Source organism: Salmo salar, chromosome ssa06 (genome assembly GCF_905237065.1).
Source record: "Salmo salar chromosome ssa06, Ssal_v3.1, whole genome shotgun sequence".
In the NCBI taxonomy this organism is placed as follows: Eukaryota; Metazoa; Chordata; class Actinopteri; order Salmoniformes; family Salmonidae; genus Salmo; species Salmo salar.
This window is the reverse complement of record NC_059447.1, coordinates 38,179,636-38,202,434: the sequence shown is the minus strand read 5'-3', so window position 1 is coordinate 38,202,434 and position 22,799 is coordinate 38,179,636. Positions and strand designations below refer to the sequence as shown.

Genomic DNA, 22,799 nt, shown 5'->3' with positions numbered 1-22,799 from the left:
TTATCTGGTGTCCTGTGTGAACTTAAGTATGCCCCCCCCACTACCTGTTGTTTTCGACCCGCTTTCTCTCTCCCTCCCTCTCACTCTCTCTCCCTCCCTCTCTCTTTCGCTCTCTCTACCGCTTCTGCTGTCTTGACCTTTGAATGCTCGGCTATGAAATGCCAACTGACATTTACTCCTGAGGTGCTGACCTGTTGCACCCTCTACAGCCACTGTGGTTATTATTTGACCCTGCTGGTCATCTATGAACGTTTGAACATCTTGAAGAACAATCTGACCTTAATGGCCATGTACTATTATAATCTCCATCCGACATAGCCAGAAGAGGGCTGGTCACCCCTCAGAGCCTGGTTCCTCTCTAGGTTTCTTCCTAGGTTCCTGCCTTTTCTAGGGAGTTATTCCTAGCCACCGTGCTTCTACATCTGCATTGCTTGCTGTTTGGGCTTTTAGGCTGGGTTTCTGTATAAGCACTTTGTGACATCTGCTGATATAAAAAGGACTTTATAAATACATTTGATTTGATTTTGATTTGATGTAATGGAAAGAGCAGGTGTTCTTAATGTTTTGAACACTCAGTGTAAATCAATCATTTTAAAACTCCTTCATTGTGGTAAACTATGAAGCAGTTTAGAACTAAGGGCTGGGTTTGTTTCAACATCACTAATCCTCTCTCTCTCTCTCTCTCTCTCTCTCTCTCTCTCTCTCTCTCTCTCTCTCTCTCTCTCTCTCTCTCTCTCTAGGTCTATGATTCATTCTCCCTCAGAGCAGACAGTCTAATGGGGGAGTTCAAGGTGACATAGACATTTAAATATCCTTACATCCTAATTTACAAAAAGTGCATTTCATTTAGTTATTTACAGAGCAATACATCAATTACATCCAATCTATTACGTTTGCCTTCCATAACAATGACAGAAAACATTGGATAAATCACAGGAATCCTTTGTTCAAATATGGTATGGCTACAATGCACACTACCACACTGTATTTATACAGTATTGAATATATTACAGTAATCATCCTTCCAGGCAATAACCTCAATATCCGTATTTGGTTGATATTTAATTGAGTTGTCAACAAATATGCATTTTTATTGAAATAAAAGTAAAATGGTTGAAATCTAGTTAAAATCAGTTGTGTAGTGTAACCAGACTTTATTTTTATTTTAACAGTTGGATGTTGGGTACATATATGACGAACCTGGTAAGTTCATCTTTACAGAAGAGTGACACAGGAAACAAAGTATTATCTTGATCTTTAATTATCTTCAAAGACATCCTTTGTGTGTGTCTGTGTCTGTGTCTGGAATGTGTATGTTCTTATGGTCAACAGCCCACGCCATAATGAGGAAGTGGCTTCTCCTGAGTGACCCTGATGACTCTAGCTCGGGGGCCAAAGGTTACCTGAAGGTCAGCCTGGTCATCGTGGGAACAGGAGACGAGCCACCGGTACGACTGCTGTGTCACTATGCTATGTCACCACACCACACACCTCACCTGTCTTTCTTTACATTATCTACCTTTGTACTTAATGTAATATTGATTATATAGTTTATAAACTCCGCAAAAAAAGAAACGTCCTCTCACTGTTAACTGCGTTTATTTTCAGCAAACTTAACATGTCTAAATATTTGTATGAACATAACAAGATTCAACAACTGAGATATAAACTGAACAAGTTCCACAGACATGTGACTAACAGTCAGTATCTGGTGTGGCCACCAGCTGCATTAAGTACTGCAGTGCATCTCCTCCTCATGGACTGCATCAGATTTGCCAGTTCTTGCTGTGAGATGTTACCCCACTCTTCCACCAAGGCGCCTGCAAGTTCCCGGACATTTCTGGGGGGAATGGCCCTAGCCCTCACCCTCTGATCCAACAGGTCCCAGACGTGCTCAATGGGATTGAGATCCGGGCTCTTCGCTGGCCATGGCAGAACACTGACATTCCTGTCTTGCAGGAATTCACGCACAGAACGAGCAGTATAGCTGGTGGCATTGTCATGCTGGAGGGTCATGTCAGGATGAGCCTGCAGGAAGGGTACCACATGAGGGAGGAGGATGTCTTCCCTGTAACACACAGTGCTGAGATTGCCTGCAATGACAACAAGCTCAGTCCGATGATGCTGTGACACACCGCCCCAGACCATGATGGACCCTCCACCTTCAAATCAATCCCGCTCCAGAGCACAGGCCTCGGTGTAACGCTCATTCCTTCGATGATAAACGTGAATCTGACCATCACCCCTGGTGAGACAAAACCGCGACTCATCAGTGAAGAGCACTTTTTGCCAGTCCTGTCTGGTCTAGCGATGGTGGGTTTGTGCCCGTAGGAGATGTTGTTGCTGGTGATGTCTGGTGAGGACCTGCCTTACCACAGGCCTACAAGCCCTCAGTCCAGCCTCTCTCGGCCTATTGCAGACAGTCTGAGCACTGATGGAGGGATTGTGCGTTCCTGGTGTAACTCGGGAAGTTGTTGTTGCCATCCTGATACCTGTCCCGCAAGTGTGCTGTTCGGATGTACCAATCCTGTGCAGGTGTTGTTACACGTGGTCTGCCACTGCGAGGACGATCAGCTGGCCATCCTGTCTCCCTGTAGCACTGTCTTAGGCGTCTCACAGTACGGACATTGCAATTTATTGCGCTGGCCACATCTGCAGTCCTCATGCTTCCTTGCAGCATGCCTAAGGCACGTTCACGCAGATGAGCAGGGACCCTGGGCATCTTTCTTTTGGTGTTTTTCAGAGTCAGTAGAAAGGCCTCTTTAGTGTCCTATGTTTTCATAACTGTGACCTTAATTGCCTACCGTCTGTAAGCTGTTAGTATCTTAACGACCATTCCGCAGGTGCATGATCATGAATTGTTTATGGTTCATTGAACAAGCATGGGAAACAGTGTTTAAACCCTTTACAATGAAGATCTGTGAAGTTATTTGGATTTTTGAAAGACAGGGTCCTGAAAAAGGGAGGTTAATTTTTTTGCTAAGTTTAGTAGAATGTGTATACAATATCAGAATGTTATACAACTACATACAACATACCATATTTCATCAAGGCTCTCCCCTCCCCTCCCCTCCTGTGTGTTCAGACTGAGAAGAGAGAGCGGAACGAGGAGCAAGATGACATAGAGAGTAATCTGTTGGTGCCGGCTGGGGTAACACTCAGATTGGTCACTCTCAACCTGAAGGTGTACCGTGCAGAGGACATGCCTCAGAGTACGTGTATATTCCTTCTTTCTCCATCCTCCACCCTTCTTCCTCCATCAGCAGCAAAGTATCCTTTAGTTCAGTCCAAAAACAACCCCTTGCCCCTTTCTTTATCCCTAAACCTCTTGTTTCTTCCACCTATCACTTGCCCCTTACCCCCTACCCCATTGGGTGTGCATATTTCTAGGTAAAGGAAACGTGTAAGCAATATGGCAGAAGTTAGTATGAACAGCCAAAACCATATTGATTGCACGTATCTGCAAACACCAAGTGTTTAAGTGTTCTTTTTGAATCTGGGAATTAATTTCAAGTAATCCAACATTGTTGTCAGTGGGCCTGTTCTTTCAAAACGTTGACTGAACGCCTGTTGTTTTTTCTGTGGGTGTATGTTAATATCCTTTCACTCCGTCTTACAGTGGATGATGCGTTTGTACAGACTGTGAAACAAGTATTTGGAGGGGAAGGCGAGAAGAAAAACTTAGTTGATCCATTTCTGGAGGTCAGCTTCGCTGGCAAGAAGGTAAAGCTAAGACTCAGAACTCCTAGAATGCAAGAGAAAGACAAAACGCAAGTCGTTAGGCAAATATTTGTCAGGTCTTTGGTTAGATGTTGCTTAATGATGACATTGCTTTGGTTTCAGCTGTGCACCAAAATTATCGAGAAAAATGCCAATCCTGAGTGGAACCAGCTGATCAACCTTCAGGTCAAGGTATGACCTAGCTCTCTCGTATTACATGTAGTACACCACAACACAATTGGATGATATGAATGGAAGCCAGACAAACACAACATGCTCTCATTTCCCTCTTTAGTTCCCATCCATGTGTGAAAGCATCAAGTTGACTGTATTTGACTGGTAAGACTTTGGTTATCCTCCCTGGAAGACAGATACAGTGCATGTTTGGACGTTCAAACAATTGTAATAACGGTTTACTGTGGATTACACTATCCACATTCATGTATACCTTCACTTTTAAATGCTGCTACTTTGAGTTTGAAGACATGGATCTCGTAGGAACGTTTATTAACAGCGTATTGATCTTTTCACACAGGGATCGTCTGACCAGGAATGATGTGATAGGAACCACATTTCTAAATCTGACCAAAATAGCCTCATCTGGTGGTGAGATTGAAGGTATGGTATCGCTCTTTCTCACTCTCTCTCACTGTGTGTGTGTGTGTGTGTGTGTGTGTGTGTGTGTGTGTGTGTGTGTGTGTGTGTGTGTGTGTGTGTGTGTGTGTGTGTGTGTGTGTGTGTGTGTGTGTGTGTGTGTGTGTGTGTGTGTGTGGGTTCCTTGTCTCATCCACATTGCATCTGTCCCTTCAAACAGATACACCTGCAGAAAATTGCACCAATCTGTCATCTGAAGGTAAAGAACCATCATCTTTTTGTATGAGGCCTCCCTATAGGGTGGCAGGTAGCCTAGCAGTTAGAGTCTTGGGCCAGTAACCGAAAGGTCCCTTGTTGAATACCTGAGCTGACAAGGTCAAAACATCTATCTATGTGCCTTTGAGCAAGGCACGTAATCCTAATTTGCTCCAGGGGTGCCTTACTGCTATGGCTGACCCTATTAAACAACACATTTCACTGCACCTATCTGGTGTGTGACAATAAAAATGTTAGATTTTTATTGCATTTGTCAACCAGGGACAGCATTTGTCAATACTAAAGTTTGACTACAGATGTAGGATAGGCACCAGACCACGTTGTATTACCATGTAAAAAAAAAAAACGGGGGGAAATAACGGAAAAACAGCTTCTATCTCCAGGCCATCAGATTGTTAAATAGTCACCCCTAGCCGGGCTCAGTAGCCTGCCCTGAACTTAGTCATTGTTACTAGCCGGCTACCACCCTGTACTCTAGCTTGCACCTTAGAGACTGCTGGCCTACTGTATGTACATAGTCATTGAACACTGGTCATTTGAACAGTGTTTTACCCACTTCATATGTATATACTGTATTCTAGTCAAGGCTCATCCTATATAACTACTGCTGTCCACACATTTTCTATTCATATACTGTCCATACTGTCTATACACACCATTATATACATACTTCTGCAAAATATGTGTACGTGACCAATAACTTTTGATTTGATTTGTTAACACTGTCGCTCAGAGTCTGGTCGCCAGGCTAATTACAGTGTACTTGGCAATGGACTGGAGTAAATATTACATTAATTCAAAATATCTGTAGCAAACCATTTCACAAAGAGAACCTGCCTTTTTATTACAGTGAGCAGTGGAGAGGCGGGGGTGGGTTTCCTCCCAGCGTTTGGGCCTTGCTACCTAAACCTGTACGGCAGTCCCAGAGAGTTCACTGGCCTCCCAGACCCGTACGAGGAACTCAACTTTGGCAAGGTAAGACCATCACTGGGGTTGAGGACAAGTGCTTCAGCTCTGGCTGGATGTTTTGTTATTCCTTTTTCTTATTGTAAATATTTGCATATCTAACATGCACTTCTCTCTCACAGAAACATGTCATTATTAAGATTCAGAATTTCAATTGTTGTAGAAAATCAGCTCTTGTAGTCGAGAAAACTATGAAGCATTCGCCCAGGGTTTATTCAGTAGTGACCTGTGCAGGGGAAACCTTTTCTGGACGCAGCCAGCATTGGACTCTCTTAGACAAAAATACATTTGAGCAAATATAGGCAAGGAACATCTGGTTTAGATCAGTATTCTCTTTTCTGCTGAGTTTCTTGGCAAGCGTATCTAATCTATAAAACATACAGGTATCCAATTTATATATATACACCCCCCTCCAATGTATAACACATGTGAGATTTCCACATTTCATACTTCCCTTCCTCAAATCCAGATAGTCCGGTTCCAGTTCAACTTTGATAATAGCTTTAAAGCAGACAGGTCAGCTGTCTAACACAATTGTCATTAAGCTTAATTTTTCCTTCAAGTAATTTCCTGTGTTGACAGGAACATCTTGTGTAGCAACACGATTACAGTATCACTGTGTTGTTTCATGTCTGTCTGTCTGTCTGTCTGTCTGTCTGTCTGTCTGTCTGTCTGTCTGTCTGTCTGTCTGTCTGTCTGTCTGTCTGTCTGTCTGTCTGTCTGTCTGTCTGTCTGTCTGTCTGTCTGTCTGTCTGTCTGTCTGTCTGTCTGTCTGTCGGTCTGTCTACCAGGGTGAAGGGGTGGCCTACAGGGGCAGAGTCCTCATCGAGCTCTCCACTCAGCTGGAGGGCAAAGCTGACAGGAAGCTGGACAACATCTCCAGTGATGACATCCTGGTGGCCCAGGTACACAGAGAGGGTGGGACCCTGCCATAGCTGGGATATTGTTGCTTCATGTATTAATAAAGGTCTGAAACAGGGTTGGTGTCAATTCCAATTGAAGGCAGTCAATTTAAAAAGTAATTTGAAATTCCAGTTCAATCATTTAAAAAAGGGCATCTATTTTACATGACTTCTCAATAAACTGTAAGGTAGAAGCTATTTACTTCAAAAGTAATTCAAATTACTTCCGGAATTGACTTCGAATTGACCCCAACAACCCTGGTACGAAACTTGCAAAACTTAGAGAAGAACTGATGAGAAATGGATACAGAGAAAGCTTGAAGGGAAAAGTTTACCCTCCATCCAGATTTCTTGTGTGTAGACCAGTGTTTCCAAATCCAATTTTGATTTAGTCAGGCAATAATGCACCTTTAATGAATGTACACTGGAATTAAGCACCCCTGACCTCTTGTTTGTGCTTTCAGAAGTACCAGCGGAGGAGGAAGTTCTCGCTGTGTGCTGTGTTCCACAGCTCCTGCATGCTCCAGGAGCCCGGTGAGCCAATCCAGTTCGAGGTCAGCATCGGTAACTACGGCAACAAGCTGGACTCCACCTGCATGCCGCTGGCATCCACAACCCAATACAGCTGTGCTGTGTTTGATGGTGAGAAAACCTAGACTATACACCAGTGTTCTTCATTCTGATGGGTACCCTCCTGGTGTGCTAGCTATTGTTCCAGCCCAGTGCCAACACATTAGACCTTGATTAGACCTGAAATTTGAATGTTTACAAAATAAAGATTTTTTTAGCACCCATGCTTTGAGAGCATGTGTTTGTTTATCTATCAATTCTAAAGGCACAAGGCAGACCAACTATACACAGTCATGCATATCAAAACAGGAAAACATACAGTGCCTTCGGAAGGTATTGAAACCCTTTGACTTCTTCCACATTTTGTTACTTTACAACCTTATTCTAAAATGGATGAAATAAAGCAAATTCCTCAGCAATCTACACACAGTACCCCATAATGACAAAGCAAAAACAGGTTTTTAGGAATGTTTGCTCCTTTATAAAAAATAAAAAAACGGAAATAGATCCTCTCGGACAGATCCTCTCAAACTCTGTCAGGTTGGATGGGGAGTGTTGCTACACAGCTATTTTCATATCTCTTCAGAGATGTTCGATCGGGTTCAAGTCCGGGCTCTGGCTGGGGCACTCAAGGACATTCAGAAACCTGTTTTTGCTTTGTCATTATGGGGTATTGTGTGTAGATCGATGAGGGGAAAAAACTATTTAATCAATGTTAGAATAAGGCTGTAACCTAACAGAATGTGGAAAAAGTAAAGGGGTCTGAATACTTTCCGAGGGCACCATTCATGCCTATCAAAACTGCATTGCTGTTCCCAATGCAGTAGAGACATCCCCATACAGCAGGACTAAATTGTCAAGTTCTACAGGTATATACCACTCTGCAGCTTGAACTGAATATGACTTAGTTCTGTTTCTCCTGTAGGCAACCACTACTATTACCTGCCCTGGGCTGACACCAAACCTGTTGTCATCCTCACATCCTTCTGGGAAGACATTAGTCACCGATTAGATTCAGTCAACATCATCCTCTCCATCGCAGATAGACTGGTGAGAAACACTTTCAACAAATCGACCAATCAAATAATCAATCAACCAATCATGGGATAATTCTCAGTTGTTGCAACTTTATTATTTTGTCGTCATTTCTTCCAGGAATCCAACCTCACTTCTTTGAGAACAGCCATCCTTGCCAAAGCCTCAGAGGCGCGCTTGGCTGAGATCTGGCTCAAACTCATCGACCACATGATTGAGGATCTGAGCAAGTAAGACATTCATCGATCGTATCTCAGCTTATAATTGTTTCTTGCTAGGTTCTGTTAGCTTCCTTCTAACTTATCCTAGCTTCACGCTAGATTCAGATCACTTCATGATGTGTTCTGATAACTTAATGCTTGGTTGTGATCATTTCATGCTAGGTTCTGGTAACTTTGTGCTTGGTTATGATAGCTTCACCCTAGCTTCACATTCGTTAGTTAATGTGAGGTTGTGATAGTTTCATGATACGTTTTGATAGATGAACACTAGCTTCTGATTGCTTAGTGCTAGGTTCTTATAGCGTCATATAGGTTCTTAAAGCTTTAAAGCTTCTGATAGCTTCAGTACAGTTTCTGTAGCCTCATTATAGCTTCTGATAGCTTTCAGGTACCAGAGCTTGAGGGCAGGCCCAACCTGACGGCGCTGGACGTCCAGATTAAGAAGCTGCGTGATTCGGCGGTGGCTAGCATCAGAGAGATGGCCAAACACTTGAAGGAGGAGGCCACCGACGTTATAGCCACTCTGACAGACATCGAGGGCTGGCTGGAGAGACTGAAACAGCTTGCAGAGGAGGTCAGGAGCACCAAGACATTGACATTCTCACGACATTCAGGGTTCAATAGCACATTGAATATTGGAATGTCCTTAAAGTAAGGGCGTGCCCTTATTTTGAGGGTGCCATGACTTGTTATAGGAGTGCCAAGCCCACTCAATTTGAACCAGCTTGTGAATTGAATTGTCTCTCTCTCTCTCTCTCTCTCTCTCTCTCTCTCTCTCTCTCTCTCTCTCTCTCTCTCTACTGTCAATGGAAAACTCTCTCTCTCCCCATCCCTTAATAATCTCTCTTTCATACCTGTCTTTCACTCTTCCCTCAGCCCCAGAACAGTATGCCTGACGTGGTGATCTGGATGCTGCGTGGAGAGAGGAGGGTGGCGTACGCCCGTCTCCCAGCCAATCAGATCCTCTACTCCACCTACAGTGAGCAGGCCTGTGGGAAATACTGTGGCAGGACCCAGACCATCTTCATGCAGGTACTAGGATGGAGAACAGACTGATACTAGTGATAATAGTAGTAGTAGTTGTAGTAGTAGTAATAAGTGTAGCAGTATGATAATGGTAGAGAAATTCTATGGCAGGACCCATACTATCTTAATGCAGGTATTATGATGGAGAACAGAGACTACTGATCATGCTACTACTATTATCACCAGTATTAGTAATATTAGTGCTAATAGTAGTAGTACTTGTTTAAGTAGTAGTAGTAGTAGTAGTAGTAATAGTGGTATAATTAAGCAATAAGGCCCAAGGGGGTGGGGTATATGGCCAATATACCACGGCTAAGGGTTGTATCCAGGCACTTCGAGTTGTGTTGTGCATAAGAACAGCCCTTAGCTGTAGTATATTGGCTATATATCACACCCTCTCAGGTCTTATTGTTTAAGTATAGTACAGGGGTCGGCAACAGGTGTCACGCTAAAACCAGCCCGAAAGTGATTTCTTTTACCCCCCACTCAACGTTTTTTATTTAAAAAAAAAAAAAATATATATATAAATAGGATTTTTTTATTATTATTATTATTTTTGCAGTAAAAAAAGTATTACTTTAGGTATTCTGTACCCAAGTATTCACACAAATAAAAAAAGTGACGTGATCATGTCTCAATGTAATCAAGGTATGAAAGTATTCTTTTCAAATACAATCTCTTTTTGGAATTAGTTGTGGTCAATTTGCAGTGTTCAAATTATTCTAATTATGTTCCGGCTCCCAACCATCCGATCCGACAGAATTCAGCCCGCTGCTGAATCTAATTGGCTACCCCTGGTATAGTGGTATGATAATAGTACAGGAATACTGCAGCAGGACCAAGACAGTCTTCATGCAGTAACTAAGGTGTGCAGAGAGTTAAAACTGATGCCACAGACATTGTTAGTGGATATTGAAGCGAAACTGGTTGAAGTGACGTCATTATAATCGGAAACTGATGTCTTTTCAAATAGTTTTTCTCAGTTTTGCCTGCTGGGAAGTGGCTCATAATCAATCAGTTTTGTGTCAATGTCCAATGACAATGTCTGTCAGAGTGCGAAAAGAGGAAGAGTCCAGGGGGCAGATCTGTTTAAACGCAGGTGCATTGGTTTAAACCTCAGATATGGCATAAACATTCGGAGATAACATGCAGTTAGCTACTTGGCGTTTTCATAGGTGATGTACAGTATGGTTAGATTATACACTGGTATTCGGTATTTACGGTATATTTCGAAATAACCCAGGTAGGATTTTCAATACCGTCAATATAATTTAAACATTAGCTGGTTAGCTAAGGGTAGCTAAGGGTAGCAAACGCCGATTAGTGCTAGATATGAAAATCTGTATACCGCTCAACCCCGATGTATAGTATTTAGTTTTGTTGTTTGTTTGTTTTGGCCAGTACCCCATGGACAAAAACAAAGGTGTGAAGATCCCTGTCCAGCTCCGTGTCAACATGTGGCTGGGGCTCTCTGCCCACGAGAAGAAGTTCAACAGCTTCTCAGAGGGAACCTTCAGTGTGTTTGCAGAAATGGTATTATTATTGTTATTCACATGGGTTTTGTGGCAATGCTTTGTTTTACAGTCCTAAAGTTGGTATTTTACCTGGTCTTTACTATGCTGACAAAATCTATTTTCCCTCACATCCTCTTTCTCACTCTCCCTCTTCACCCTCAGTATGAGAACCAGGCCCAGGTGTTTGGGAAGTGGGGCACCACAGGGTTGGTGTGCCGGCATAAGTTCTCTGACGTGACGGGGAAGGTGAAGCTGAAACAGGAGCGCTTTATGCCCCCCAGGGCGTGGGAGTGGGAAGGCGAGTGGTTCGTCGACCCCGAGAGAGGGTGAGAGTGACCTGTTGGCATGCTTAAACACACCCACGAACACATACACACTCATACTCACTCACACACTCATACTTATACTCATATCCACACACACTCACACAAACTAACTCAGACACACACACACACACACACACACACACACACACACACACACACACACACACACACACACACACACACACACACACACACACACACACAGAAGGTTGTGGACCCTGATAGATGGTGAGCTGGAGATCTCTAGCTCTATAAATAATTGAATTTAAGTAGAAACTTCCTGTTTTCATTGTTTGTTTTCAGTAGTTTACATTTCAGTTGGACTACCCCACCCACACGAATCTAGCTTGGTCTGGCATTGTCTGTGGTTGTGGTTAGGGAATCATCCTCTTTCCGTCTCTATAGATGTGCAAGGAGTCATAGTACTCAGTGAGTACTCAGTACACAATAGTCCCACTTCCACCTCATCCACTCCACCTAAGTCCTCATTGTTTGCCTCTGAGTCAGGAGTGCGCAAGACCAGCCCCCTCATAGTACTCCTATAGAAACACTTCCCCAGACAGTTATCTCATTGATTTGGTTGATTTGACCTTTCCCCAGACACAGTTACCTCATTGATTTGGTTGATTTGACCTTTTTCAAGACATTCCTTCAGTGGTTCTGTAATCCCACCTTCTTTCCACTAGAGGTGAGCATTCCTGGTCTATGCTCCAGCTGCCAGTACTCGGTAGGTTAGTGGGATCAAGCCCGCTATTTGTGATGTGTATGTCTGTGTTTGGTTTTACTACCCTTGTGGGGACCAGAAGTTGTGGTGGTTAATTTCTTTACTATCAAATGAGGAGAGACAAACTTATCACACAAGTCAGTGTTATAACTTCAACTAAATCTTTAATAGTGAGAGCTTTGCAGTAGTGATGGCCGGTCGACGAATCACCATTTCTAATGATCCGTTGAGAGCGGCGAGACAAAAGTACAAAGGTCTTTTATAGCCAAGATACACCCCTTTTAACCTACATGACGAACAATAGATATATAGAATGGGTCACAAGGTTAAGATTTGTATGAAAGATACCTATAATACATAGCAGACAGTATCTGCTGTGTCAACAGTTTTCATTGTATAGATCAGTGTCTGGCCCTCCAACTCCAAACTGGAACCATCTCTCTCTACTACCATATAGAACAGAAACATTAACTCATGCTCTGGAATGCTCTTTAGGTTTTATCACCCAAAAGACATCGTAAATCTCCTCTGTCAGTGTTATCTTCCAGAGGCCCATCCTCAGTAGAACACACACACAATAGTTATACTCTATTCTGTCGAATAAAACAACCATTTGATGCAATAAAAGTATTATAACATAATCTTGCAGTTTTTCTCTCACAAAGTCCTCACGGGGATGGTAAAACCAGGAACATTTTGACAAGTGGGGACATTTCGCCGGTCCCCGCAAGGAAAAAGGCTATTTTAGGCTTATAGGCTAGGTTTAGAGTTATGGTTACAATTAGAGTTAGGTTTAGGAGTTAGGGTTAGGGTTTGGGTTAGGGGTTAGGGTTAGGGGTTAAGGAAAATAGGATTTTGAATGGGAATCAATTGTTTGGTCCCCACAAGGATAGTCAAACAAACGTATGTGTCTATGTGATTCAGCCTGCTAACAGAAGCAGACGCGGGGCACACAGAGTTCACAGACGAGGTCTTCCAGAACGAGACACGTTTCATTGGTGGGGAGTGGAAGCCTGCTGCCGACCCCTTCACAGACGTGGTGAGACAGAGCAAGACACACACACTATTGCTAGAGACAACCCTGTCGCCTGTACTCAGACCCCTCTATCTACAAGAGAGGATAGATGTGTAACACTGAGAAGTTAAGCTGAGACCCCTCAGTGTCACATCAATTCTCCTTTTAGGATGAAATTGTATGTTGTCTTTTTCTTACGAAAAGAGGCCAACGAAACTGAAACCATTTCGTCTGTTACCCTTGCAATTTGATCTCCTAGACTACGTAGCGACAGGTGCTCTTCCCTGGATTCATTTTATGCACATATCACTCACTGTCATGTTTTAAGTCATGTTTCCCTTGTCAACAGAGCTGCATATAGCCTGGGTACCATTCCACTTTTTGTCTCTCCTTGTCATCCCAAGAATTGTATCTAAAAAATAAAATAAAAGTTGTTTCTTAATAACAGTATTTATAGTTGTTCTTAAAATTCTGCATGTTGAACGTTGAAATTGCCAAATGTCCAGACTGTTTGACATATGACACCGAGTACAAGGAATGAAAACAGGTCTGGATTTCAGGCTAAGCTGCATAGCCTTGATGTTTTCAAACTGTGATGCTTATTGTTTTGACGTCGGGGAGATTAGACAGCCAGCAACCTTTTACCACAATGGTGCTTGTTTCAATGAACCCCATAAATATAGAGGCTTAGTTAAATACTTGATAGGAGACTAGAAACCAATGTGAATCAATCCCTCCCCACACAGAATACCCAGAGGGGAAAATAGAGTGCTACTTCACTACTTTTATAAACAGTGTCTCTGTATTGTTTTGATGTTGTATGTGGTGTCATTGTCACATGTTGATATACAGCCATTGTGTAATGGTGGAAGTGACTGACTGTGACTGTTCTGTGTAGAATGGGCAGAAGAGCCAGAGTCCAGGGGAGATAGAGTGTCCTGCTGGCTGGAAGTGGGAGGATGACTGGAGTTTCGACAGCAACAGGGCTGTGGATGAGAAAGGTAAAGAAGCACTGGAATTATTCTCCTTCATATCCATAACCCAGATGCTAACACTGGGATTGATTTGATGGTGTACTGCTGAATACTTGTTTCAATCAAACAATCAATATTGTTTAAGGATTGCATTATCATATGTAGAACAGTATGGCACTGTATTGTATACAATTTAATTGATACACCTCTTCTGTACTGTATTTTGACTTGACCTATTATAACCAATATGATACTACAGTATAAAGCTGAATGTCCTCTGACTCTGTATACCGTTTGTCACTGTGTGTGTTGTGTACCAGGTTGGGAGTATGGCGTCACCATTCCCCCCGATGACAAGCCCAAGTCCTGGGGAGCAGCAGAGAAGATGTACCACATCCACCGCAGGAAGAGACTCTTACGACCACGCAGGAAAATAGCAGACGCTAAAGCAGCACCTGAGGTGAGCGGAGGAGGAAGAAGAGAAGTGGAGGGAGGGAGGGAGGGAGGGAGGGAGGGAGGGAGGGAGGGAGGGAGGGAGGGAGGAGAAGGAAGAGGAGGAGTTGGAGGAGAAGGAAGATGAGGAGGTAATTGAGGAAGAGCAGGAAGAGGAGGGTAGGTGAAGGAAGAGGAGGAGAAGGGGAAGGAGGATGGAGGAGAAGGAAGTGGTTACAGAAGAAGAGAGGAGGAAAATGTTTAGTGTGCAGGGTAGAGTGGAAGCATGTGTGTGTCTGTATGTCAATTTCAAGTGCTAAACTTCTACTTCTTACACACTGTCCAATTCCTCTCCGTTGACTCTACAGAGGCGGGATCCCGGCGAAGGCTGGGAATACTCGTCCTTGATTGGCTGGAAGTTCCACAGGAAGGAGCGTTCGTCTGACACATTCCGCCGTCGCCGCTGGAGACGCAAGATGGCTCCGTCAGATGGGATAGGAGCGTCAGCCATCTTCAGACTGGAGGGGGCGCTGGTCAGTAACTTCTTCTGAGTTCAAAAACAGTTGACTACACAGGAAGGCTAGACTCATAAACTAGACTCATACCACACATCAAAGTACATCAAAAGTGCTTCATTTTACAAATGTTGTTTTTTTCACCCGCAGAAGATTGACTATCAATCAAAAATTTTATAAGTGTTGCTCTCTCCCAGCTGTGTGACTGGGTTATGGAGAGAAATAAAATACTGTTAAAGTGTTAGGTTCTAGTTAAACAGAGTAAAAAACTCACGCACGCTTATTAAAGTTCAAACCAAGTTTATTCACCCACTGGGTCATACAGCTGCATAAGACAAAGAACATATTCACACAAGCACTGGTATTTAACCCTTTCTCATATGTTGAGCCCCTTGTTACACATCTGAACAACCAATACACCTCTGTTGCTATCAAGAAGATTAGTGATATATGTTCTTCCTCACTTCATCTAACCTAACCTCTGCCCAAATTGCTCACTCTTCCCCAACTCACGGCTGTCATGTTGACTTGTACCAGACAATGTCTCTTCTCCCATAGGATCCCTGATGACTAACAATAACATATCCTGACAGAATGTAAACGTTATACATTCCCTTCTCTCCCTCAGTGACATGAATAAGAGTATTTCATATCTAAAAGTCAGAACCCATCAAAAGGCTTTGGGAAACCAAGTCCATGATAATATACTGCTCAAAAAAATAAAGGGAACACTTAAACAACACATCCTAGATCTGAATGAAAGAAATAATCTTATTAAATACTTTTTTCTTTACATAGTTGAATGTGCTGACAACAAAATCACACAAAAATAATCAATGGAAATCCAATGTATCAACCCATGGAGGTCTGGATTTGGAGTCACACTCAAAATTAAAGTGGAAAACCAGGCTGATCCGACTTTGATGTAATGTCCTTAAAACAAGTCAAAATGAGGCTCAGTAGTGTGTGTGGCCTCCACGTGCCTGTATGACCTCCCTACAACGCCTGAGCATGCTCCTGATGGTGTTCTCTGGCAAATGCCAAACATCCTGCACGGTGTTGGGCTGTAAGCACAACCCCCACCTGTGGACATCGGGCCCTCATACCACCCTCATGGAGTCTGTTTCTGACCGTTTGAGCAGACACATGCACATTTGTGGCCTGCTGGAGGTCATTTTGCAGGGCTCTGGCAGTGCTTCTCCTGCTCCTCCTTGCACAAAGGCGGAGGTAGCGGTCCTGCTGCTGGGTTGTTGCCCTCCTACGGCCTCCTCCACGTCCCCTGATGTACTGGCCTGTCTCCTGGTAGCGCCTCCATGCTCTGGACACTACGCTGACAGACACAGCAAACCTTCTTGCCACAGCTCGCATTGATGTGCCATCCTGGATGAGCTGCACTACCTGAGCCACTTGTGTGGGTTGTAGACTCCGTCTCATGCTACCACTAGAGTGAAAGCACTGCCAGCATTCAAAAGTGACCAAAACATCAGCCAGGAAGCATAGGAACTGAGAAGTGGTCTGTGGTCCCCACCTGCAGAACCACTCCTTTATTGGGGGTGTCTTGCTAATTGCCTATAATTTCCACCTGTTGTCTATTCCATTTGCACAACAGCATGTGAAATTTATTGTCAATCAGTGTTGCTTCCTAAGTGGACAGTTTGATTTCACAGAAGTGTGATTGACTTGGAGTTACATTGTGTTGTTTAAGTGTTCCCTTTATTTTTTTGAGCAGTGTACAATGGAATTTGGCCAAGTGCCATTTAGTGTGTTATCTTGATTATAATATCCTCTCATTATTCTCCTCCATCTGCCCCTTCCTGCCCAGTGATCCTGGTTGGCAAAGCACTCCAAAGGCACAGATTAGACCAGAGTTGACTCATGCCCTATTTATTTCAAATCAAATCAAATTTAATTCACAGTGTTGTGCTATTTGTGCTGCTGTACCATCATGGGCCCAATCCAGAAACAAACCCAAACCCCTAGTCCCTGGACACTTATGGAGATTCAAGAGGATTGGATAGATTTAAGCAATATCATTATAGCTCCAGCAGGGTCCAATAATCTAAAATCTTGTGTCTGGGGGTAGGGACTAGGGTTAATTTTTTGGGGACTGGGACATGGTTGTGTTGGTTGTGTGATTATGTCCTGTTGTCATGTCATGATGAGCTTGTAATCAATGCAAATATTTTCCTGATGGATGATCATAATAAAGTAATAACTATAAAATAAAGACAAATGTATTCGGTCGGCAGGTAGCCTAGTGGTTAGAGTGTTGGACTAGTAACCGAAGGGTTGCGAGATTAAATCCCCGAGCTGACAAGGTAAAAATCTGTTGTTCTGCCCCTGAACCCACTGTTCCTAGGCTGTCATTGAAAATAAGAATTTGTTCTTAACCGACTTGCCTAGTTAAATAAAGGTAAAATAAAATAAAAATTCAACTTTCACCACTCTGGAATTACCTGTCTCTCTAATGAAGGCATTGCTAGTCCTGTTCTGAACTGGTCTCTCTGGCTGCGTTTACACAGGCAGCCCAATTCTGATCTTTTTCCCACTTATTGGCAAAAGAGCTGATCTGATTGGCCAAAAGACCAATTAGTGGGAAAAGATCAGACTGGGGGTGTCTTTGTAAACGCAGCCTCTGTGTTTTGTCTACAGGGGGTAGATGTTGATGAGAAGGCCAGTAAGAAGGACGCAGCCAGACTGTTTGGTGCCAACACACCCACCGTTTCCTGTAACTTTGACCGTGAGTAACACTGACCCATGCCAGCTGATTACAGACACTGATTACGTGATTAAGGCTGTGACCACACAGAGATAGATGAAAGAGTATGAAAAACACATATGCATTGGTCCTGCATTGGTTTGTCCACCAAAAAAGGAAACTAATTTACACATTTTACATACGAGTTGCATACTTAACAAGATGGACAACATCAGCATTTTTGTTGACAGGTAGACATTCATCATCTCCTTTGTTCGTGAAGGTATGACTCCACTAGAAAAAACACTGGGCCAAATGTTGCGGTCCAGACAATCTCTGTCTGGACCGCAGCCTAAATGTTTATTTCTCCTCAGATTCCTCCACTCCACTGCCCTTCCTCTCAGGAAGTCTGGGCCCACACTTTTCAGATTACATTAAATCACCATCACTCTCTCTTCAGGGTCATATATGTACCATCTGAGGGTGTATGTCTATCAGGCCAGGAATCTCATCGCCATGGACAGGGACAGCTTCTCAGGTGAGGAACATCATAAAATGTAGATAAATGGATAGCTCACTTTTTTTTTTTTACTTACCAAGCGGGTTGTTACATCCAAATCATTTGTTTGTAAGCTAGTTATTGAGCACCGTCCACAATCTCCTGGCTAGCACTTTTGAAACATCTAAGCAATACTAGTGGGAACAGACTGGGTTGTTTCTACTAGCCTTGCATGGGGAAAGAGAGAGGTGGAGGTGGAAGCGTAACCCAATCCTCACAGCAGTTGTAATTGAACCACTAGCTGATTAAATCCCTTTTATCAGTACAATGACTGTGCTCTGGTCTCCTGCTTCAGATCCCTACGCCCATGTGTCCTTCCTCCATGTGAGTAAGACCACGGAGGTCATCAGGTCCACTCTGAACCCCACCTGGGACCAGACCCTCATCTTTAATGACATCGAGATCTATGGAGACCCCCAGACCATTGCACAAAACCCCCCCAACGTGGTGCTGGAACTCTACGACAGTGACCAGGTGGTATGTACCCTATCCTACCCTCACTTACCCTACCAGTTGTAGTGTGTTAGCGACACTTAGTGCTGCAATACCAGCCGAGCACTATTCATACGTGATACACTTATGTACATGTTAGTGGTCAATGTGTGCGACCACCACTAAGTACATTTCAATGAATCCTGTGAGTCCGAGTCAAGTCAATACATTACACCAGTCAATTTCCATCCACTGCCTGTTCACCTGGACTTATTCACCTGTGCCCTGTTAAAACTTCTTAAGGATCGGTGTCCCATCAACAGGACAGTAGTAAATCATGCAGCGCGTTATGTCAAGATCGCAGATTTTAGAGAAACAACAAATGCCGGTACATATAAGTGTCTTATATCGGCTGAAAGCTTAAATTCTTGTTAATATAACTATGCTGTCCAATTTATGGTAGCTATTACTGCACAAAAATGCCATGCTATTGTTTGAGGAGAGCTCCTAACAACAAAACACTTTTTTTTACCTCGATAGGTTTGATAAATTCACCTCTGAAGGTGACGTGTACTTATATTCTGAAATCTTGCTCTGATTTATCATCCAAAGGGTCCCAGAGATAACATGAAGTGTCGTTTTGTTAGATAAAATCCTTTTTCATATCCTAAAAAGGTCCCTATAGCATGCACGATCGATTTTTGTATTTCCACTCGTTCAATTTGCAAAGAAAGGAATCTGTCTCATCCTAAACGTTGTTTCAACCAGCCAAATCACGTTTGTATGTATTCCTCAGAGATCCTAGAAGGTAACAAGACTTCACTATATCATTAGGGGTGTAGTGTATCTTATAGGACACCATATTTGGTCAGAGAGCGATGCCTTCATGGCACGCCGATGACGCGGGCGGTCATCACTTGAACGACTGTATCTTTGTCAAATAAGCACCGATCGGTGTCAAACAAAGCTAGCTAGATAGCCAATGAGCTGGGATTTATGGGAATATCTGGAAACCATGTATATGTTGTAAAATGTAGCTACTAACTTTGTACGACAGCATGCCTTTTCATTTTGGACAAAAATTGCATGGTTATACTAATACTTGGAAAGCTAAATCAAAGTCCAAGTATACATATTGGACGATATTCTCGCATAAAAATGTAATATGAATGCGAATTTGTCCTTCACGATTAGCCCAAATGTACCTGGGTTCTGTAGTTCACTGATACTTCAAGTTATCCATCTGAAACTTTGCACATATACTGCTGCCATCTTGTGGACACTATCGGAATTACAACCAGAGTGATGGCTAGAACTGTGACCTTTCTCTTGCATTTCAAAGATGGGAATTTGTATTTTCTTTTACCAGATCCACTGTGTTATATTCTCCTACATTCAATTCACATTTCCACAAACGTCAAAGTGTTTCCTTTCAAATGGTACCAAGAATATGCATATCCTTGCTTCAGGTCCTGAGCTACAGGCAGTTAGATTTGGGTTTGTCATTTCAGTGAAAATTTTTAAAAAGGGGGCTATCCCTATCCAGCCCTGTCTATTTCAACAGTGTCATATTGTAAGTTCAAGAATATTTCGGTACCATTGTTTTTGACTAGTGCAAGCAGTTGATACTTATCTAGCTATCTGTTATTCTTTTTCTTTTAAGCGTGTATGTTGGAAGCATCTTGGATGAGTGCACTGTCCTTGTAGACAAAAAGGAAAAAAGTAACTGTTGTGTTTGTCTTTTTCTTTACTCTTACTCTTGTACTATTAGCTAGATAATTTTGAAGGTTTTACTTGAAATTATCTGGATATGTGGTTGTTTTGCCTACTTTAGTTGAATGCACTGATTGCAAGTCGCTCTGAAAAAGAGTGTCTGCTAAATGTACTAAAATATAAATGTGGATGCTACATATCCCTGTGCTGTGTCCGACTCTCAGGGTAAAGACGAGGCCATGGGTCGCTGTACGTGCCCCCCTGTGGTGAAGCTGAATCTCGGCACAGTGGTCTCCCCCAAACTGCTGTGGTTCCCCGTCACCAAGAAAGGCCGCAACGCAGGAGAGATGCTGGTGGCTGCCGAGCTATTGCTGAAAGACAAGGTAAAGTACTACCCAGCTAGCACATAATGTTCTGAGAACCGTATGTTTCTTAGAGCTTGGTGAAAGCTTCTTGGTCCTATGGTTATTTTGCATACAACCTTCCCGCAACTTTCTGGGAATGGTGCTAGATTGTTCCAAGGCCAAGCAACTATCTCAGCACATTTAAGGAACCTGACAAAAAACGTTATTTTCTTGGAATTTCATTACTTTAACAGAACGTTTCCAAAAGTTCAAAGATGGTTACATTCAATTTAAAATGCTGGTAATGTTCTAGGAACGTTCTCCAATTTGTTTGACATTGGAATGTTCTGCAATATTTCCGAGAATGTTAAGAAACAACATTCTTCTGTGGGAATTTCAGTACTTCAGAATAACTTTTCTTACAGGTTTCCTCGTGGTTCTATTTAAAGTAATGTTGTCAAATTTTTCGGAGAACATGAAGAAAACTTTTGTTTGTAACGCTCAGAGAAAGTTTTTAGAATGTATTTTAAAAACATATACATTCCATTCTTCTCAGCATCAACAAAACTCTCTCTATCCTCTGTCTTATTAAGTGTGTTCAGGTGTGTTGGCCGTGCCCACTAATTGGCCACAACTGATCTTAATGTGTACTTGTTTCCTTTGAAATGGGGTCTGTTTGTAGACTAAAATTAACACCTTTGTATGAGTTTAAAAAAAATATGGCATGCTAGCTCCAACCTGGTGGTACAGTGGGATCATTCCATGGATAGAGAACAGAAGCTAGAAGATAGAGAACAGAAGCTCATAGAAGCTCATCTCACTGACGCTGTGCCACAATAAAAAAATAAATGTGTTTGCATGATTAATGCCTACGCAAATTCATTTTCATGTGTCCTATCTGTGCTTGGAGTTCAAAAAATTTAACCCAAACTAAGCTAGCAGTTTTTTAATTGTCTTCAAATAACCTAGAATTTCCATTCTCTGAAAGTTTAGAAAACAGCCAGGGAAACTTTTAGAGAACCATAATAAAACATTCTCAGAACCTCCCTGCAACTTAAAAATGTGTGTTCCCAGAACAGGTGAAATGTTCACTTACGTTCTAAGAACGTGGCGTCTCTTATGGCTTCTCTACCAGAACAAATGTGAAACCAAAAAAATACATTCCCACAACTTCCAATGAAGCAAATATGCTAGCTGGGTAGTGCCCAGTGTTGTTAAGGTGAAAGTTGCGCCTAACCACAGATCTAGGATCAGATTTCTCTACCCCTAACCTCACGCCAGGCGGGTGAAAAATATCTGACTGTGTGTCAGTGGTTGATGCAACTTCCACCAACTCCAGTCCAGGTCGAGTTACTGTAGAGCCCTTTTTTTGTGAAAATCACAATATACAATACATTTAATTGATTGATTGATGTGTATTACTTTTAGGCCAATGAGAGTGACTTGCCCCTGGTGCCCCCCAGACGAGGAGCAACACTCTACATGGTTCCCCAGGGAATCAGGCCTGTCGTACAGCTTACCGCCATCGAGGTGAGGCCTCAGGCAGCCCGCAACACCATCACACACACTCACATGCACGCTTGCGCATGCATGAACTCAAACACACAACACAGACATGAACACACACACGCAAGTACACATTCGCGCACATGAAGACACACACATTCTCCTCTGTGTGCCTGCGTGTGTGTGTGTGTGTGTGTGTGTGTGTGTGTGTGTGTGTGTGTGTGTGTGTGTGTGTGTGTGTGTGTGTGTGTGTGTGTGTGTGTGTGTGTGTGTGTGTGTGTGTGTGTACATGCACACTCGTGCTTATGTGTGTGCGGTGTGTGTGTGTGTGTGTGTGTGTGTGTGTGTGTGTGTGTTGTGTCCTAGATCTTAGCCTGGGGTCTGAGGAACATGAAGACCTACCAGTTGGCCACAGTCACCTCTCCCAGTCTCATGGTGGAGTGTGGGGGGGAGGTCGTCCAGACGGCCGTCATCAAGAACATCAAGAAGAACCCCAACTTCCCCGGATCTGTCCTCTTCTTTAAAGTGGTACTGCAACTTCCCTTCAAACTCAGTGTACTGTATAACAGTTCTCTCTATGAGATATACTATTAATATCAGGGACTGGAATGAAAAGACAAATGCTCTCGATGTCAACAAAGTGACTGAATGAACGTGACATAAATGTACTATATTTGAGTTGTATTTACTGGTATTTTAACTGTACACCATACGTACTGTAGATTTGTAGGTGATAC

The 22,799-nt window shown here is 42.9% G+C and overlaps 1 protein-coding gene across 1 annotated transcript in view; it reads left to right on the top strand.

The window, feature by feature from the left end:
* Positions 1 to 22,799, top strand: part of LOC100380767 (myoferlin) — a 61,070-nt gene that overhangs the window by 21,510 nt on the left and 16,761 nt on the right. Inside the window, exons 9-36 of the mRNA XM_045720525.1 lie at positions 741 to 791; positions 1,173 to 1,203; positions 1,333 to 1,448; positions 3,086 to 3,212; positions 3,620 to 3,723; positions 3,844 to 3,912; positions 4,016 to 4,059; positions 4,256 to 4,338; positions 4,535 to 4,573; positions 5,441 to 5,565; positions 6,348 to 6,461; positions 6,923 to 7,100; positions 7,954 to 8,078; positions 8,184 to 8,293; positions 8,666 to 8,858; positions 9,161 to 9,316; positions 10,712 to 10,843; positions 10,987 to 11,150; positions 12,799 to 12,913; positions 13,788 to 13,890; positions 14,184 to 14,323; positions 14,664 to 14,828; positions 17,463 to 17,550; positions 17,969 to 18,046; positions 18,363 to 18,544; positions 20,437 to 20,595; positions 21,985 to 22,086; positions 22,429 to 22,590. Coding sequence (XP_045576481.1) covers positions 741 to 791; positions 1,173 to 1,203; positions 1,333 to 1,448; positions 3,086 to 3,212; positions 3,620 to 3,723; positions 3,844 to 3,912; positions 4,016 to 4,059; positions 4,256 to 4,338; positions 4,535 to 4,573; positions 5,441 to 5,565; positions 6,348 to 6,461; positions 6,923 to 7,100; positions 7,954 to 8,078; positions 8,184 to 8,293; positions 8,666 to 8,858; positions 9,161 to 9,316; positions 10,712 to 10,843; positions 10,987 to 11,150; positions 12,799 to 12,913; positions 13,788 to 13,890; positions 14,184 to 14,323; positions 14,664 to 14,828; positions 17,463 to 17,550; positions 17,969 to 18,046; positions 18,363 to 18,544; positions 20,437 to 20,595; positions 21,985 to 22,086; positions 22,429 to 22,590 — 3,255 coding nt within the window. The remainder of the gene's footprint in view (positions 1 to 740; positions 792 to 1,172; positions 1,204 to 1,332; positions 1,449 to 3,085; positions 3,213 to 3,619; positions 3,724 to 3,843; positions 3,913 to 4,015; positions 4,060 to 4,255; positions 4,339 to 4,534; positions 4,574 to 5,440; positions 5,566 to 6,347; positions 6,462 to 6,922; positions 7,101 to 7,953; positions 8,079 to 8,183; positions 8,294 to 8,665; positions 8,859 to 9,160; positions 9,317 to 10,711; positions 10,844 to 10,986; positions 11,151 to 12,798; positions 12,914 to 13,787; positions 13,891 to 14,183; positions 14,324 to 14,663; positions 14,829 to 17,462; positions 17,551 to 17,968; positions 18,047 to 18,362; positions 18,545 to 20,436; positions 20,596 to 21,984; positions 22,087 to 22,428; positions 22,591 to 22,799) is intronic.